General features: G+C 38.9%; 1 protein-coding gene across 1 annotated transcript in view; it reads right to left on the bottom strand.

The window, feature by feature from the left end:
- Positions 1-19,043, bottom strand: part of ATR (ATR checkpoint kinase) — a 72,189-nt gene that overhangs the window by 30,385 nt on the left and 22,761 nt on the right. The window contains exons 10-23 of the mRNA XM_072996024.2: positions 17,729-17,988; positions 16,746-16,936; positions 16,561-16,661; positions 16,158-16,329; positions 13,986-14,156; positions 11,750-11,944; positions 10,177-10,362; positions 8,629-8,721; positions 7,555-7,685; positions 7,197-7,340; positions 5,825-5,918; positions 4,728-4,853; positions 2,150-2,356; positions 1,127-1,240 (exon numbers count right to left, since the gene is read on the bottom strand). Coding sequence (XP_072852125.2) covers positions 1,127-1,240; positions 2,150-2,356; positions 4,728-4,853; positions 5,825-5,918; positions 7,197-7,340; positions 7,555-7,685; positions 8,629-8,721; positions 10,177-10,362; positions 11,750-11,944; positions 13,986-14,156; positions 16,158-16,329; positions 16,561-16,661; positions 16,746-16,936; positions 17,729-17,988 — 2,185 coding nt within the window. The remainder of the gene's footprint in view (positions 1-1,126; positions 1,241-2,149; positions 2,357-4,727; positions 4,854-5,824; positions 5,919-7,196; positions 7,341-7,554; positions 7,686-8,628; positions 8,722-10,176; positions 10,363-11,749; positions 11,945-13,985; positions 14,157-16,157; positions 16,330-16,560; positions 16,662-16,745; positions 16,937-17,728; positions 17,989-19,043) is intronic.

Raw genomic sequence — 19,043 nt, 5'->3', positions numbered from 1 at the left:
GGCATGTCGTGAGAATGGCTGATGGTCGGATTCCAAAAGATCTCCAGTATGGAGAATTAATGCAGGGAAAGCACCCCAGAAGGAGACCACAGCTGCAATACAAGGATATCTGCAAGCGGGATCTGAAGGCCTTAGGAATGGACCTCAACAGATGGGAAACATTGACATCTGAGCATTTAGCCTGGAGGCAGATGGTGCAGCAGGGCTTCTCCCAATTTGAAGAGATATTTGTTCAGCAGGCCAAGGCAAAGAGGCAATCCCGTAACCAGCAAAACCAGGGAGCTGGACAGGGAACAGACTGTATGTGTCTTCAGTGTGAAAGGGATTGTCACTCTCGAATTGGCCTTCTCAGCCATATGCTGTTCTAAGACCTCTATTCAGAGCATGTTATCACAGTCTCTTGAGACTGAAGGATGCCTACAAGAAGAAGTCCAACTGAATTGACTAGCTAAAACAATTTAGAGAGAACTTAATTGGGGCAGTACAGATTTCACCAACTGAAATTCAGCATGAAGATCATTTTTACCTTGAAGAATTTTATGTTTTCTGCATGCAATGTTGTATCTGCAAACAAGATTCTTGAAATAAGTATAGCCCTCCCCGCCATTTGGAGATTTTACAAGAAAAGGGAAATAGGTGGTGTCATTTATTTTCCTTTTCAACATATTTATATATTCACTATCTTAAAGAAATTATGTGAATGCTCCAAACTCTTATCTCCCTCATTAAGTGCCAGTTATAATTTTCAGAGGTATGTTAATGATTACATACATTGTAAGAGCTATACAATTACAATACCGAATTAAGAACAGAACACCCATTAATATAAAAGCAAATCAAAATACTTACCTGTTTATGTTACAAGGATTTGTAGTAGAACTCAAATTCTGCAAGTCATTCAGTACAATTAAGTCAACATATAAGCAGGACAATAACTTCACCATTAGAGTTGAGGGTATGGAATTAAAAAGTTTTTGTTCTTTTGTACTTGTTTAACTGGTTTCTAATGTGAAATGTCAACTTTATTGTTTATTTATGATTTAGGATATGAGCATCAAATGGTACTTTATGAAAGTAGAAAGGTAATTAATAAATAATGTTAATGAAGCAAACAAGCCATTTTTACCTGAATAGCATATGAAGCAGAATCTTGGGCCCGGACATTATCAGCATACGAAAGGAACGCTCTTGTCAACTCCATGAATAATCCATAGGCAAAAGCTGGATCTTCCACACCTGTCTAAGGAAAAAGAAATTACATTTTTTAAAAATAGTTTTGTGAATATTCTCAGCCTTGTCACTTCAGACAAACAGTCTGAAAATGGAATGAACAAATGGAAAGGCTGGAATTCTCAAAGGGCAATGAAATTCACAACTTATTTCAATGCAGCTGTTACCAAACTTGGTCAATAATCAGCAACAGAAGCTGCCACTGATCACATGTAAACTAAGGGGAGGAATAGAATACAGGATAAGAAAAAAGTGTAGTAGTCTCTCCTTTTCCTCTCCTGTGATCCGAGATGTAGCCTGAAGACAAGCCCCTTTGCCTGCCTGTGAGGAACTTCGTTCATTATATCACCACATCACAGCCACATGAACGAAAAAGGTCCTGGGACAAAAAGATGACTCAAGCTTTTTTCATTTGCTATTTCCAGGCAGCATTGTGTAGAGGTCTGAATGTTGGCCTGAGACTCAGGAGATGGGGTTCCAATCCCTACTTATCCATTAAATTCAGTTAACCTGGGCTAGTCACACATTCTCAGTATGATTTACCTCACGCTGCTGCTATGACAATGAGGTGGAGAGGAGGAAACCATACATGCTTACTTGAATTCATTGGCGGAAAAGCAAGATATAAATGTGACTAATAGATAAAACGAGGCTGGTCTCAGAATCAAACAAGATTGGTGTTTGTTAGGAGACTGCTCAGACTCAATTGTCAGTGACAAACCTAGTGTATCAAAACTGAAATCCAAACAGATTTTATGAAAAATGTCATCAGCTGTGTGAATCCTCAGAACGTACAAAAGCAATGAAGTAAGCTGCATGTGCATGTTTATATTCCGTACTATACCAATCTTATCATTTGATTATCTTAATACAAAAAGTCCAGACACAGTGTTTGGGAAATTCTGTTACCATTCCTTACCACAAATGTAAGCCCTTTCCCTTGGTTGTCACTTGTAGAGAAGTCCAGCCTGCCAGGATCTACAGCTCCGAGCTCACCTAAGCATTCCCCACAAAGTAGTCGTGCCTGAAAATTCACATCCTGACATCCAATTAGAAGGACAGTCACCAGCTTAGAAATAACTGGCTCAACTGTTTCACTATCTGTTGCATATTTTATCAGCTTCTCCTAAGAAAGGGAAGAAGAAAAGGAAACAAGTAAATTGCATAGCTTTACTATTTATGTCTCAACCAGCACATAGTGCAACCACACGTAAAAGGTAGTATAATAAAATAAAATTAAATTGGATACCTCATTAGGGCCAAACATGCAGAAGATGTTTGGTATACCAGTTAAGATGGAGAGTGGGGAATGCTGTTTGTCAGTGTTTCCCCATACTGGCAAAGGGGATGGAGGAGGAGGAGACTCCCAGAACTTTAAAGAACAAAAAACTCAACATAAGGATGATTTTTTTTTTTAGCCTAGACACTGTTTTCTGCTTGTTGGGAGGTTATACAAGGAAACATTAAGAATGTGGGTTCTTCTCCATCTGTAGTCTGAGATGACACTTGTTACTTCTTTCATCTCATTCTATGGTTCAGGTAGACTATACCAAGGTAGACAACTCCGGTGAACCCGGGGGCCCATTTTGCACCAGGCACAGAAAACTCTGGAAACCCCCCCCCAACAACAGAGATGGCCAAAAATCCAATTCCAGTTTTTTTGTGGACAAGACAAGATCTGCCCAACTCAAATATGGCATGGGACGGCCCAGGAACCACAAAAATAGCCATCAGGCGACAAGCAGCCTGTAGACTCCACTTTGCCAATTTCTATCCTACACACAGAAGTCTGCATAGGAAGCTGTCCTATTTAGATTTATCCATCTAGTGCAACTGAATCTTCTTACTGACAGGAAGTAGTTTTACACCATTTTTGACTGTAGTCTTTGCCATCACCAGCAGTTGGTTTTAAGTAAAGAAGCTAAGTAATAAAGCTGAGGTCTCATGTAAACAAAGTTTGTGCTTTACTGCTGAGTTGTAGGCCCAGCCTTGCCTCGTAGCCACCAGAAGTACTGCATCATGTTCACCCCTCTCCTAGCACTCCACAATATTTTGTTGCCTCTTGTACTGATTCCAGCAGCATGGTACAAAAGGACGCTAAAACATCATGCCACCACATGAAAAACAGACATGGTAGGGGGGACAGGGAATGTGTGTTGTTTTTAGAAGCTGGACTATGACACCCATTGTTTGTAATGTCCCATTCTAGCCCTATTCCTCTAAGCTAAGACTGAGGAAAGTAAGAGTTTAACACAGCATCTGGAGGCCCACAGGTTTAACATCTGTGTCCTAAGACACTGCAGAAGGTAATAGGAGAAACAAAATGCAAAGTATGGTATCCAATTAACATCTTCCACCAACAAATGACTTCTAACAAAGGAACAGAGATAGAGACTAAGGGACCTTAGGAGTAAATTTATGGGGAACATTGGTTCCTATGGTGGATGAGAGTATGGGGGGAAGGAAGGGAAGATCCTTATATTGAGCCCATGTCAGTCCTCATAGTTTTGCATGTTGACAGTTATGGGGAGAAGGCCTCTGCAGCTGCATAAAATTTTCAAGTTTCCAGCTAAATAAACTCAACTAGAAAAACCGAGAAAGACTTCTGCCTGAAACCTCCCAGGCCAGCTGTCATCCAGAGTAGAATGTTACAGGTTGGACGACTCAAGAGCATGACGGGTTCATATATTACACCAGCTCTCTCCTATCCATGGCAAATCAGTATTGAGCCATTCAGACATGAGCTAAGTCTCAGAACAAAATGATGAACATTAGAGGATGCGTGTGGGAATTCTGTCTATTGTCCATTAATTACTCTGTAAGCACACATCTGCACATCAGGATGGAATTAAGAAACAGATACTTTTAAAAGACAGGGAGAAGAATGCACCACATACAAATCCCTCTTCTCATGTCAGGCTGACATTGAAACGACAAGCTCGCTTACTTCATGACAGGTAACTCAATATCACATAATTTATCTAGTATGGATCACCTTTCCTTAGCACTGACAAGAGAAAGGAAGAAATAAGACAGCAAACCACAAGAATAACTGAATGAGTACTCTAAACCCTTTGGTAAAATAGAAATACTATCTTTCTACACAGGGAACATTTTTTTCCTGATAAAGTCAGAAGTGAGGATAAAAAATGACTACAGAAAAACCACACAGCTAATTTCTATTCAGGAAAAAACGTTTCACTAGCTTACATTCTAAAACCAAGAAGTAGTTTTGTTAATGCAGTAGGTAATTAATTCACCTGTTTTTTGTTATTACTTGTAAAAGAGGTATTCATTTTAAACCAGCAGCTTTATCTTTATTCATATTCATTTTCATTAGAAAACATTAGAACTGCTACATAAACTGTGTGACTTTTTTATTTACACAACAGTAAGCTGCACTGAGTTCAATGAAACTTGTTCATGGAAAAGTAGGTACTGTACAGCACTTTACTTAACTACTTGGCACATACATTCTGAGATTCAATTTTACATACTTGGTTTTTATATAATGTTTCCTTCAGACTGGTCAGAGCATGGATCCGAACATCTACATTCTCATGTTGAATAGCCTTCATGGAGAGTTGCAGTGTTGTCTGTAAGTCTGTGCTCTTCGATGTCTCCTAAAAAAGGAAATATACATATAATGTGTTCCATTAACCAAATTCACTAACTTACAAAACATACCAATCAGCAACCTCTGTGAGGAAAGTCTCTCACACCTACAGAGAAATTTTTATATTTAAATAAAAAAATTTATATTTATGTCACAGGGAAGCAGATATATATATTTTAATTAAGCATATCTAACATAGTATACACCTGGCTCAGAAAGAGCATTCATAATAATGCTTCCAGACAATTATACCATTCTTAATTTCAGATAATTATATATATGGACGCTATTCCAAATATATTGCCAAATATCCTGAATTAAATTGTGTATCTGTGTGTCAGCTCTTTTGTTTATAAAAACAATTTATATCACTTCAAATCAATCAAGTGACCACTCAGAAAAGGGCATTTTTATATTTCTGCCATTCCCCTTTGGAATCCCACTCACTGGAAATGAGGCATGTGCCAGAAATTTTCAATTTTGAGCATGCTATACTTTTTATACCTTGGTTATTCTAGATCCCTGCTGCCAGTCATTTTTTTAAATATTATATGTGACAAGCATTTTTATGGTTTTAAGTGTATTTACTTATGCATTTTTAACTTGTACACCACAGTGCCAAGTCTTTTACCAAGCAGTAGGCTGGTTTTGCTAAAAAAATGTGAGAAGAAATAGTTTTTAAGACATCTTGGTCCGAAGGCATCCTATTTATAGCATATCATCAAATCATGATGAACCTGTATTTCTGCATTCCATTACAAAAAACCCTCTCGTTATAATTTACTTATTTTCCCCTTTAATACATACAACCTCGTGAGGCAAGGTAGGCAGTGTTGTGACTGACTGAGTTCTATGGGTAACTTGAGAGACAAAACAAATGGTCACTACATAATCAAGCAAACTGACAATATCAGATGTATCCAAGTGTCAATTTTCACTTTCAATAATTCTTTTATAAAAATATTATGAAACCAATACCTTTCTATAATCCTGAAGAAGCATTTGAATTTCTTTTAACTCAGGATGGTCAGGAAGAAAATATATTTCATGTAGAAAATCTTGTACAGCATCCCTAACCAACAAAACAAACTCTGTTACAAATACAAATACATATTTAAACATAAAACATAAAGAAAGTTTTAAAAATGAACAGGAGGATAAAGTTAAGGATTTACTGAAGAAGCTTACTGAGGAAGCTGGAGACACTTATAGTTGGTTCTACAGCAAAGACAGACTGTGATGGATGGAACTCATTTCCATTCAGAAATTAAGAAATACTATTACCGTTGCCAAAACCCTACAGATTTTTATTTATATTTTCCACATGTATGTTTAGGGCCAAACATACATGTGAGAGATATACTGCTTCTGCAGGCAATCGTGGCAGCAGAAAACAATAATCAAACAAAACAAAATGCTGAGGAGAAAGTAAATTAAAGAAAGGTGGTGCCAAAGAAGAGCTCTCTAGTGCACTGTGCAACCGTTCATTCGTTTTACTGATATCTCGCCTTTTTTCCAATACAGAGATTCAAGGTGGCTGACACATATTTGAAAGAGGAAAGTGGACAACAATACAGTAAATTACAATATTAAAAAGCATCACACACATTATCATATTGATCATTTGATAGCACACGCAGAGAGGGTGCCAGTGTAGCCTGGCTTGAGAGGGAGCTCCACAACACGGGAGCAGGTACCACCCAGCCCCTCTCTTCTGTCCTCCCCATATGTGTTTCTGTGGGTGACAGAAATGAGAGAAAGGTATTCCTCAGAGAGGCGGAAATCTAGGGAGATTCATGCGAGGAAGTGATGTCAGAGAGGTGTGTGCAAAATGCCTGTCATTCACTGCCTGCCAATGGAGCAGCAAAAGGGGTTCATTTCACACCAGCATTTATTTATTCTGTCTTTTCATTTAAAATAATACAAAAAAGGTTTATGATAAATACCTCGATAGAAAAATAATCTATCCCTAATATAGAACTCGAATACAACAAATCTATACAGAACCCCATTGATGGGGTAAGGGGCATCAAGACTAACCAAGTCATGATGTTGGTCCTCCCACTTTACTACCAGAAAGACTTCTCTGTCTACAAATGGGTACCTAAGCTGACATGGTTTGTTTGTTTAGATACTTTGCTGGTTTACTGCTTTTGTTTGAGAGAAACTGCTTTGTGCTCACTGACTCACATTTTAAACTACTGCTCATTCCTAGATATTTTGCATTCTTTCCCCACTTTTCAGGCTGTAATTTAACATTTACATTGTTTCTCGCCACCTTGAAAGAACTTTGTTCCAAAAAGGCAGCCTATGAATATTTAAAATAAATAAATATTTTAGGTTACATTACCTGTTTTCAACTATAAGAAAATTGAAGACCGCTGCTGTTTCTTTTGGCTGAATATGTATGAGGGGTAACAGAGCTACTATCACATGACTGAGAAGGGAGCCGAGATAAATTTGGTCCAAACATCGTACAAAGCAGTCCCAGGACCTAAATAAGGACAAAAACAACAAAAGAAGATACCTTTCAGAGAGCATTGCTACATATTGCTCAGAGCTGTATAGATCTACTTTAAAATATATGAGCAGTCTATACTACAAGTATCTATAATTTTTATCCTTAGGTCCTTAAAGATTCACAAGAAAGCACAACAATGAATAGAACTGCTTTCATATATTATTGTTTCAACATATAGCTTTCTTACTTGCAGCACAACTCTGGAAAATCATCTTTATATCTCAGCCCCGTTCTGAGTGTTGTCATCATCTTCACTCGCACTGCACTTACATGTTTGGGGCCCATAAGCTTCATTAAAGTCATCAAACTATTTAAGGCCTACAGGCAAGAAAAAGGAATTGCATAGGATATCAATCAAGTACTGTAATACACTGAATGTATGTGTGCTGATAGTACTTTTCCGAAACAGTTAGGACCTCAGTTGTTTCTGGCTCCACAAGATTTCATCTTTAATTTCAGACTGGTACCTCTGTTAATTTAATTTTTTATCCCAGATTGATACCTCTGTCAAATAATGACTGGACTGAGGGATTATAAAGGAAGACTCAGGTCCTCTTCATAGTTTTAATCTGTTCTTTCAGGTCCACCGCAAAGCTAACCACACCTGTCCCCCACCCCACCTCCATTTCTACTTTATGTTGAACAAAGCAAAAAAGCAAAGCAAAGCATGCTGCTTATATACTGCCCCATAGGGTTTCAAACACTCTCTGGGTGGTTTACACGTTAATTGTGCAGGATACAGATTGCAACCCCCCCCATGAGCTTGGTACTCATTTTACCGACCTCAGAAGGATAGAAGGCTGAGTCAACCTTGAGCCGTCTACCTGGGATTGAACCCTGGATTGTGAACACAATATTGGCTGCAGTACAGAAGTTTAACCACTGTACCACAAGGCTCTTATAAAGAGAAATATGGTTAATTTCGCTGCTAGGAATTATTGGGCAGTGGAAAAGCTTAATGCGTATAGGAATAATTAAGAGGTCTACATTGCCAAAGGCAAATTAAAATGCAGGAGGAAAAATTAGATTAATGCTAAGACTTTAGGATTAACTGGAAAATAATCTTACCATTCAGAAAAGAAGTGCTCCCCTCAAGCACTCACAATTCACATATCCATTAAAGTTTATTTCACTAGGTTCAACTAACATTTTTGTACCACTTCTCTTTTCTCAGAAGAAAACAGAAACAAAAAAAAATCTAGGAAGTAAAAGCCCCAGATGCACCAGCATCAGCTCTATCTTCAGCAGGAGGTTTACTCACCATCTTTTTATCTTCAATTCCAATACTGGAGCTTAATAATTGCATATTGAAGAAGGCCAAAATGCCTAGAAATTTTGGTTGCAGATAATCAGCCTAAAATATTTGTTAAAAAATATATAACATTGAGACTACACTGAACTATTTTTAAAAATATACTTTCAGATATCACAATATATTCAGCCTCTCATACAGGAAAGCAATTTAAGGAAAATATCTCCATCTGCTTCTGTCTCATTTGGACATTGAAGAAGAGAACATTGTACGTGCAATGTCAGATCTTGAATTGCTCAACATGGAAGGCATGTCCAACAAAAGCTTTCAAACATTGCTATATTGATCCAGTGAAGTTCTGTATTAAGAAGGTTAACATGCTTGGCCTGAGTGAAGGTACCCATAACTAATTTATTTTGTACCAGAATGGGGACAGGCAACTTTTGATTATCTCAGAGGCATTTTCTGTCTCCCTTGGATCGTTCATGTGCCTTATCAGATCCCCTTGGTGAAAGTGGAAGCAACTCCTGCCTTACTAAAATGTCCAATGTTTTTCTAAAATGAGTAGTGGAAGTCCTCCTTGTTTTAGAGGAGAATCATGGAGATTCCTCCATTCCTTCTCCTCTAATATCTTGTAGGAGGCAGGAGCTGCAAAACTGGCATTAGGAGCTGCATGGAACCTTTGTTATTCTATAAGTACCAGAACAGAGAAAAAACACACTACTGCAGAGGAGTGTCACTTTCATAGCAGAGAGCAACAACCAGCTACCTTTTTTCTCTGCTGATTGTTTGTATTATATTTAATAATAATTGTGTGCTTTTTGTTTTCAATTGTATGTATTGTAACAGTGCCGTGACACTAATGAGAGTGGGATACAAACTGAATGAATGAACAAACACACACGTCATGTGGGAAGTAACATGGGGAATTAAATTCCCGAACTCTGGCTCTGTAGCCAGATGCCTAAACCACTGAGCTATCTAGCCAGCCTTGCATGATATTTATGCCTGGAGATGTACAGTTTGCTGGGAAATGCTTTTAGGAGACATGTATGTTATTTAGATCCCCTAAAAACATTTCCTAGCAAGCTGTCCGCCTCTTCTTCCCACTTATAAAACTATAAAAGGTAAAGGTAAAGGTTCCCCTTGACAATTTTTGTCCAGTCGTGTTCGACTCTAGGGGGTGGTGCTCATCCCCGTTTCCAAGCCATAGAGCCAGCGTTTTGTCCGAAGACAATCTTCCGTGGTCACGTGGCCAGTGCAACTTAGACACGGAACGCTGTTACCTTCCCATCGAGGTGGTCCCTATTAATCTACTCGCATTTGCATGCTTTCGAACCGCTAGGTTGGCGGGAGCTGGGACAAGCGACAGGCGCTCACTCAGTTGCGTGGATTCGATCTTACGACTGCTTGGTCTTCTGACCCTGCAGCACAGGCTTCTGCGGTTTAGCCCACAGCGCCACCACGTCCCTATATACCTTAATATAAACTATACCTTAATATAAAAACAAGCCACTGAGTGGACATAGAAGAAACCGCAATGGTACTGCTATTTACCATTCGCTCAGGAGATGTGATGTCCTTTGGTCCCTGATATGGGTCATCGTTAGAAGCAAATGAAGCTAGAATCGACAAACCATTGAAGACCTGTTGATAGTGTTCTCCTATACGAAGCAATAACTCATTATGCAATCCCTGGTAGTCTTGTCTCAGCAAACTTCCCAGTTCTATCTCCGTTTCATTCTATAAAATAGTACCAACAGGAAAAAAATTAACTTGACTGTATATGCATAACACAAACAGATTACAGTACAGCAAGAATAGACAACTTGTGACCATTCAGACTGCCAACACCCATTAGTGGTGAGAGATCAAAAGAGCTGCAGTTTGGCAACAAAGTCTCAAGCACCATGGATTGCCCTCCAAGACAATAGAGAAACACAACCTATCAATTCTGTATTATCAGGAACAGAATAATGATCTACTGATTAGTCAGATAGAAGCTAGTCATATTATAATCTGTAGAAGACCTTGGTGCATGAGCTAGTTTTGGGTATGCATCCAAAACAAAAAAGCAAAAGATGTTGACTCAGAACTGTGACTAACCTTAACAACAACAACAACAACAACTACTACTACTACTACTACTACTACTATTACAACTACTACAACTACTACAACTACTACAACTACTACAACTACTACAACTATTATTATTATTATTATTATTATTATTATTATTATTATTATTATTATTATTATTATTATTATTATTATTATTATTATTATTATTATTATTATTATTATTATTATTATTATTATTATTATATAAAATATTTTCACTCTGCCTTCTCCTTGAAAAGGACCTAAGGCGGATTACATCATTGAAAAACAATATTTGAAGTTGAAAACAATGAGTATACAATAGTGATTAACATAATTAAAAGATAATATTTAAAGTTACGAACAATGAGTAAAGAGGCATTTACATACTTAAAAGGCAATATTAAAGCTAAGAATAAGTAAACAATTTTTTTAAAATGCCACTCTGATGAATGAAAACTACAAAAATGGTAAACACAAATAGTCCTAAAAATTCAGTCAATGCAGTAATGCATAGCAACCTATCAAAAAAAAAAATCACACACACGCAGCTGATTACTGAGGGAAGGCTTGCCTGAACAGAAAGGTCTTTGCCTGCTTGCGGAAGGGCAGCAATGATGGGGCCAGCCTGGCCTCCAGTGGGAGGGAGTTCCAAAGTCTGGGTGCAGGCTCTCTCCTGTGTCCCCATCAGATGCACCTGTGAAGGCAGTGGGACCAAGAGAAAGGCCTCTCCTGATGATCTTAACACCCAAGCTGGCTCATAATGGGAGATATGGTTGGGATAACTTTGACCCAGGCCATCTAGGAGTTTATAGGTTAAAACTAGCACGCTGAGTTATTAATCCCCATTTTTCCCCACAAGCAGAAAGATCACAGAGTATTTTGATAAATACTCTGAAAGGTTATACAGTACTTGAAAGGTTCATTAGGCATATGGTGCATTATTAACTGTGCCCCTGTTTCAGCACAACCCTGGCTTGATCCCATCTTGTTAATTGAAAGCACCATTGGGAAAATTCAAAATTACCTTGAGATAGTGAAGTGCTCGCTTCAGTTCATCTTTATTACAGGAACAGACTATATGAGAAAAAATGTACTTGAAGTTGTTGATGAGGATCTCTCTTCGGTTTACATTCAGCTGTTTTGCTATTGTTCGGATAAGAACAGAGGCTGCAGGACTAGCCTTGGCAGCAAGGTCAGGCAAAAGAACTTGGAGAATCCGCTGTCAAAACAGAAAGTCACTGCTTTGAAAAAATTTCTCTTTTTCATGCCAGTATAAAATTGCACACCATGGAGCATGCATCTATTCCCTGCCATATTCCACTGTGCTCTGACTTACCAAACTTCAAACACTTTTCTCCTCAGCCTGACTCTAATGGCAGACATGAGCTAGAAATGTAATGGAGCACAGCAAGACTGGGTAGAAGAGAGCTTAGCTCCTGGCATCCATAGAACCCATTTTTATTCAAAACAATACTCTTCTTAACATCCATCTGGACACAGACAGGTTTCAGTAAGTAACACATGGCTACTCACTCGCATCCACTGGAGCCCCCAAGTCTACAGCTGCCTGAATTTTATAACTAGCCTTTTAATTTTGGATTAATTTTCTGAATCTTCCTCCTCTTCCTGAAATCTCATGCAAAAATAAATTACCTATTAAGCAGCAAAAATTAAAACATTCAAACTTTAAAAAGATTAAATCAATTGCACTAAAACCTATGCAGGCCATTATCCTCAATCCCAAAGGCTCATATACAAGTACATCTTGACTTGGCATCAAAATGATGCCAAGGTCAGTGCCAGTTAAGGCTCCAAGGGGAAGGCATTCCACAGTTGGGATACTATGGCAGAAAAAGCCCTCCCTTTTGTCTGACCCATAATGAACTGTTCTCAATGATGGGACAGAGAGGATGCCCTCCCCAAAGGATCTTAATAATGATAGGTTTAGGTAGGGAGAGTGAGCCTTCAAATATCCAGGTCCTAAGCCATTAAGGTTTTATAATTGTCAACACCTTGAATTCAGACTGGAACATATTGGCAGGCAGAGCAAATCCATCAGAACTGGTATCCTGTGTGTTCTGAATAATGTTTCTCTTAGCAGTATAGCTAGGACCTGCTACAGCACCCATGTCATCTTCCAAGGGTAAGCCCACATAAATTGCATTCCAGTAGTCTAGCCAGAAAGTTACCAGGGCATGGACTACTCTGGCCAGGTTATCCCTATCCAGTAACAATCATAGCTGGTGGACCACTCGAAGCTGACATCAGGCTAGAAACCCCACCCACCAACCCCCAAAACAGATTTTCCTTTGTTCTTCCAGGGGCAAAAAAACAAAACAAAACAAAACAAAACAAAACAGATCCAGAGAATGACCTGCCACAGGTGTCCACAATATATTGAGATAGTTTCAGGTTTGCCATGGCAGCTACGAAATCCCAAGTAGGACCTGTCAGGACAGCCTCAGTGTGGATGCTGAAGTCATCCAGAGCAATAGTCCTGGGGTTATGCAGCCCCCCCTCCACAATCAAATAATGGATGGTGAGTATTTTATTATGGACTGACCTGGCATTGAGCAGCAGTACCAACTGACAAGAGGGTGGGCTGGCAGGACAACCAGGATCTTGAGGGATAGGGGAAAGACCAAAACATGGGAGGGTTTTCAAGCATCTGTTCGGCCTTCCTCTTACCTGGCATGCTCGACTCCCAGAGCCATCTTCTCTCTGCCTGATATAACTCAAATAGGAGCACCACATTCCCCTACTCCCTCCTGAAATTCACCCAGGCACACATATAGCGGCAAGTGTAAAAATGTAGCAGGTTGATAAAATAGCATCCCCCAGCAATTATAACAACAATTTCAGAGGAAGCCTTGTAAAACTGCATGGAATGCAAGTCACCATGGCTCGTCTAACAGGTCCTGCTTAGGATTTCATAGCTATCATGGCAGCTATGGAACTATTATCTTTTATACCAGAAGTGCTAGCTTTATGTTGTCAGGCTAACACTATGCAAGTATATATTTCACAGCACAGTCCCGATTCATAGGGGAAGGTGGGCCTTTCTCACTTCACTCCTGTTGACCTGGCTGCCACCACCCATCATGGGTTGATTTCTTTACTAGTGGCAAATCACAGCTATAATTTATACTATTTATGCCAGCACATAGTGAATAATAGGATTCTGCCCAACAATTCAGAAAAGGTAACATTTTCTGAATCCATTTTCTGAATGCTGTGTTGGAAAACTCACATTAACTTACACTGAGAAAGCGGTTGAGGTCCGGAAAATCAAAAACATTGGCAATTTCAGATAATATATCCAGAGTTGCTTCCCTCTGATTAGCCATCTCTTGTTTCTGCATTTCACTGCTTTGGCATGGAGTCTGAGAAATAATGGCTAACTGTCTAGAGTGGAGAGATTCCACTAAAAACTAAACATTGAAAAATAAATGTTATTTTTGTCATCATACAAAAAAACCCCACAAGAACAGAATTCTCACTTAGGACAATTTTGTCAAAAATCATTAACTAAAGAAATTACACTTTCAACTATTTGAAGGGGACTGATGTTGCAATCTCAGATACTGTTATATCGGTTTTTACTTTAATAACCTCTCTGGCATTAAGCCAGAGCAAGAACAAATACAATTCTCTTAACCTGCAGATATTAGGAACGTGCTTGTATGATCACATGCTTTCTTCTTGCCAATCATCACATTCATGCCAATTTCTAATATTACACACCACTATTCAGGCCACATACTCATCAACCATGGGTAATACTAGGCTTGCAAACCACAGTAAAGATTAACCTTTGTTACAGTTAGCATAGACATCACCCACAATCATGTCCACTGGGGGAAGAACAATGAAACTATACATACAATAGTGGAAATGTTGCTACTAAGTTCCTAGCTGTTTAGGGCTTAATGTGTGATTCACAAGTTAAATCAAGCCCTATGTTTGAAATGCATAGCTCTGGCAGGTATCATTCCACCTCTGGATAATATTCATATTTAGGAAATACTCATCCCTGACAGTCAAGTGTGGTAAAGTTCCTTTCATATAACAAGTCTTCATATTTGAGAAGGCTAATATAAGTTCTGGTACAGAAAAGTCGGTAATTAAATCAAAGCCAAAAATTAAATCTTCAAGAACTCACAACCTGAACTTATAAGCTACAACAAAAGCATATATGTCCCAGAAGTATGTTAGGATCTTATTTTGCATGTTATTATAATGATTTCAGCCTTCTTTTCCATCTCAAAACAATGTTTTAATGGGGTTTTTTCACTTTGCAATGATCAGTTCCCTGCTTCGGGAACTGATTCTTCGCATTACGATGATCAAAACGGCTGATCGTCGGGTTTTCAAAATGGCCACCGGCTGCTCAAAATGGCTCCCTGCTTTTTTTAGGAGGCATTTTTTGCAAGACAGGCACCGGAAAATGGCCTTTCTGTATATATAAAAGCCTTTCGGTTATATATATGTATATAAAATTCAACTGAGCACAATTATAATGAGAGAGTATTTTCTTACAACAGCTTAAAACTCTAAGAAGCAAGATTTTCATCCAGAGGGATAGAAATCCCAGTTTCATCCATAGTCAGTGACTGGAAATGGTGCCCTCTTCTCCAGCTATCATGTGGAGTTCCATTACTGTTAGGGACATCTCTATTTCCATTTGACTCATTCATCCAACATTGAGAAGCAGGCAAGCGTGCTAAAGAAAACCACAAATGTCTACTACTGTGAAACTACCTACCGTTATTCAAAATGTAAGGAAAATTGTGGGAGTAAGAGCCATGGATATAGTGCCCAAAAGAACAGATCAAACATTATCCTGTTGTATAATGTTTACATTACACAACAGGATAATGTTTGGTCTGTTCTTTGTTGGTAAACAAAGTTTGGTCTGTTCTTTGCTGGTAAACAAAGAGCTTCCAAAGTACAGGGATGTGCACACACGAAGCCAACATGTCTGTGTGAGTCCCTGAGAATCACAACAGGAGCTCTTTAGATACCAGCAAATGACAAACCGAACCCTGCAACCTTGCTTATGTTACGCTACAGGATTTTATCCACTATATGTCAACGTGCAATAAAGCCTGCCCTGGGCAGACCTTAGGAAGTGAACTGCTGTACTTGATATTTTTTTCAATTAAGATGCGTAATGAGTATCGTAACTCAGAAGTGGTGTCTCAGCAGGAGATGGAGAAGGGAAGTGGCATACACATGAGTGGTGAAAATTTAATGGAATATATAGAGGCAAAAGAGCTTGATTCTGTCACTAGAAAGCTGTAAATGCTTGCCTGTGTATGTTGCAGGATAAGAAGACAAACCACAGGATAAACAAGAAGACTACATCAGATCCCTAGAATACCCCAGTAAAACAAGATCTATGTTTTCCCTAGGTTGCCATTACATTTTACCTGACAGATGGGCTTCTTGTACTGACTGAAAAAGACTTGAAGCTTTACAGAGTTGGCAGCAGCCAGAGTTCTGATTTCTGTATATGCCGCTCCAGCCACAGATGGTGACTTGGACAGTAAGCAGTGCAACAAGTGCAAGAGTGCAAAGGGCACCAAATCCCCTCTCGCAGCCCTTCGAAAGGAAAATACCGATATACATTCATTACAACACAATATTGACTCATAAGGTAATTTATTCAAAAACAAGATAGATTCTCTCTTGCTCTCTCTCATTTGGCTTGTATAACAAATTCAGCACCATTGTCTTAACAGTGAATATATTTCCATAATTCACAATTTTGCACGCAATGTCTCCCGAGATTGATTTATTTAGATATCAGAAAGAGAACTGCTAGAAACATACCTTCCAATATCTCCTGTTGTGAGAATCAGTGTATCCTTCAGCTCACTATTTCTTGACAGTTTTGCATTTGTATATGCCTCTTTCATTCTGGAAACAAAGAGCTGAAACAGAAAACTTGAAATTATCTTCATATCTTGGAATGGCACTGCATTTTTTGGTTATTTCAAGATATTTAGGAAGCTCACCTCTTTAACAAGTCCTTCCTCAATGTCTGAAGAACCCAGGAGATACTTGATGTGGCCACTAAAGGCCACTCGTACATCTTTATCTGGATCTTCCATTAGCTTTAAGAAAGCCCCAACAACAGCTTTTACATTTATTTCATCTTTTCTGAAATCCAGGTGTTTAAAAAGCAGAGGAATACTCTTTATTAACTCTAGAAGAGAAAGCAATAGTGAAACAGGTCAAATATCAGTCTAACAACAAGAAACTTTTTATTTCTTGGGAAGACTGGTTACACAATAAAGAATATTTTCCTTTATTGTGAGGAGAACATATTCTCCTCACAAGAAGTCATGGGAAAGGGAGACAAAGGCTATAATAATCACGTGCTGCTTTGTTGCTTTTGGTACCTCTCCAATGGAAAATGAGGTGTCCAGAAAAAAGGAAAACTCACTTTTTTGGACTCAGCTTCCAGAATACTTCATGGTATATTTGGAAAAAAAGAGTAAGGCTCTGTATCTCTGGACCTTTTTTTCTCCCTTACAAGATCGGCATGAATTTTTTGATTAAATCAACATATGAATCTTAAGTGCTGCTATGGGGTCACACCATGAGGACCTCACCATTATTGTTTAGGATCCAGGGAAGCCCGAAGGTAAGAAAGATTTGCAAAATAAGAAACAGAATTATTCTCCCATGTCTCAGTGGAAACACTCTCCTTTCTCACAGGGAGCTCCACACAGACATCATGGTTGCTATGCATATAAGCAAGACTCTTCCTTGAAGCCTGACCCTGGGAGATAAGATGAGAAAATGGGGGACAGCCTGGTCTATCCTGAAAGAGGACATCATTGACTAGATAGAACACTGAACATGAGTACCGTCTACTGCAAGTTTATTCCAGTCCCATCAGCACTTACACTGTAAAAAATGTTAAAAGGCACAACAAGAAGCAAGCAGGGGGGAAAACAATTCCATCACTTAATTATTTTTAGAAGCAACTTACCAAGCTTTATGGAACTTGCTCTGTGGCTTTCAAGAAGATATAAAAATGGCTTGAACACATCGGCTTTTACAGCACGAGTTTCCTCAGACAAAGAAACCACTGTAAGTGTGCTGCAGAGGACGCCGTAACTTTTGGACTGCATGTCAAGATTAACTGGAGATGGATTCAGGCTCAAGTTGTCAGAAAGGCAGCAAGCCAAGTTTCCAATGATACTAGCGTAAGCTTTCTGGACTAACAGAGATTCGTCGCTAATATTGTCTCTGAAATAAAGAAGTAGTGACTAGTTGTTTTCTGCATGTAGTATGGTAGTATGTTTGGGGGGGGGGGTTGGCAAATAGGCTCTATTCAGAAGATCAAATCTTGGCTTATTAAGCCATGATATGCAAGAGCTTTGTGCACCTACATGCAGCCTCACTGCTCTTAGTTATACCCCTCCCTTGATGTCAAAAGGAAAACAAAGCCAGAAACTGCATTTGAATGAGGAAGCAATAGCTCCTTGCTTCCAAACAAGGCAGGATAGGAATCCATTTTTACAGCTGGTTTCTGTATCCCCGTTTCTGTAACCTGTAAATTCCTGGTTCAGAAATACAGGAATGTCACGGTTACCTGATGCTTTTACTCACTGGTATGAAATGTGTACATGTGTATATCAAAATACATACTAGTACAGATCTTAGCAGCTTTAGTCAGGATCTGATTGTCCAAACTGATGGTTAAGTGGCAACCAACGTACTACTTACATGTTTATGATTCATTTGTGTCTTGCAACATGCTTAAACATCCTCCTGATACATATATGTTATACATATCTTTGGAGTTTACACCTGGGGAGGGGAGCCCAAGCTGTTCAAATTTTTGTCTTAGAACATTAGTTCCTCTTATTTCTCAAATTACGAAAAAAAATCTGATTTCTTATTTCTCTTGGAAATCAAGATGACACACACATGCTAGATTAAATTATGAATTAACTTGTGCTTGAGGGCGAGAGGAAAAACATCAGTGGACAAGATTTTGCAGCTGTTTAATAAGAATGGCAGTCAGCGGTCTTACTAAGTCTAAAGGAAGAAGGCAGTCCACTTATCTGCTAGCATTTCTACCTTGTCTCTTTCTGAGCTGGAAACATACAGGGGCAATGGGCAAAATCAAATCGGTGTCAAGCTACACTGTGAAGCCAGATGAATCCTCTGGGAGCCTTGGGATGAGGGGCCTTTACTAGTAACACAATGGCTGCTCCCAGGATCAGGACTGTCAGTGCTGATTTTATTTACTTACTAGTAAAGTTTTCCCTCTCTCCTGAGGTTCCCAGAGGTTTCGT

This window comes from Pogona vitticeps, chromosome 3 (genome assembly GCF_051106095.1).
Source record: "Pogona vitticeps strain Pit_001003342236 chromosome 3, PviZW2.1, whole genome shotgun sequence".
NCBI lineage: Eukaryota > Metazoa > Chordata > Lepidosauria > Squamata > Agamidae > Pogona > Pogona vitticeps.
Note: the sequence above shows the minus strand (reverse complement) of the source record. Positions and strands in the feature narration are given on the sequence as shown.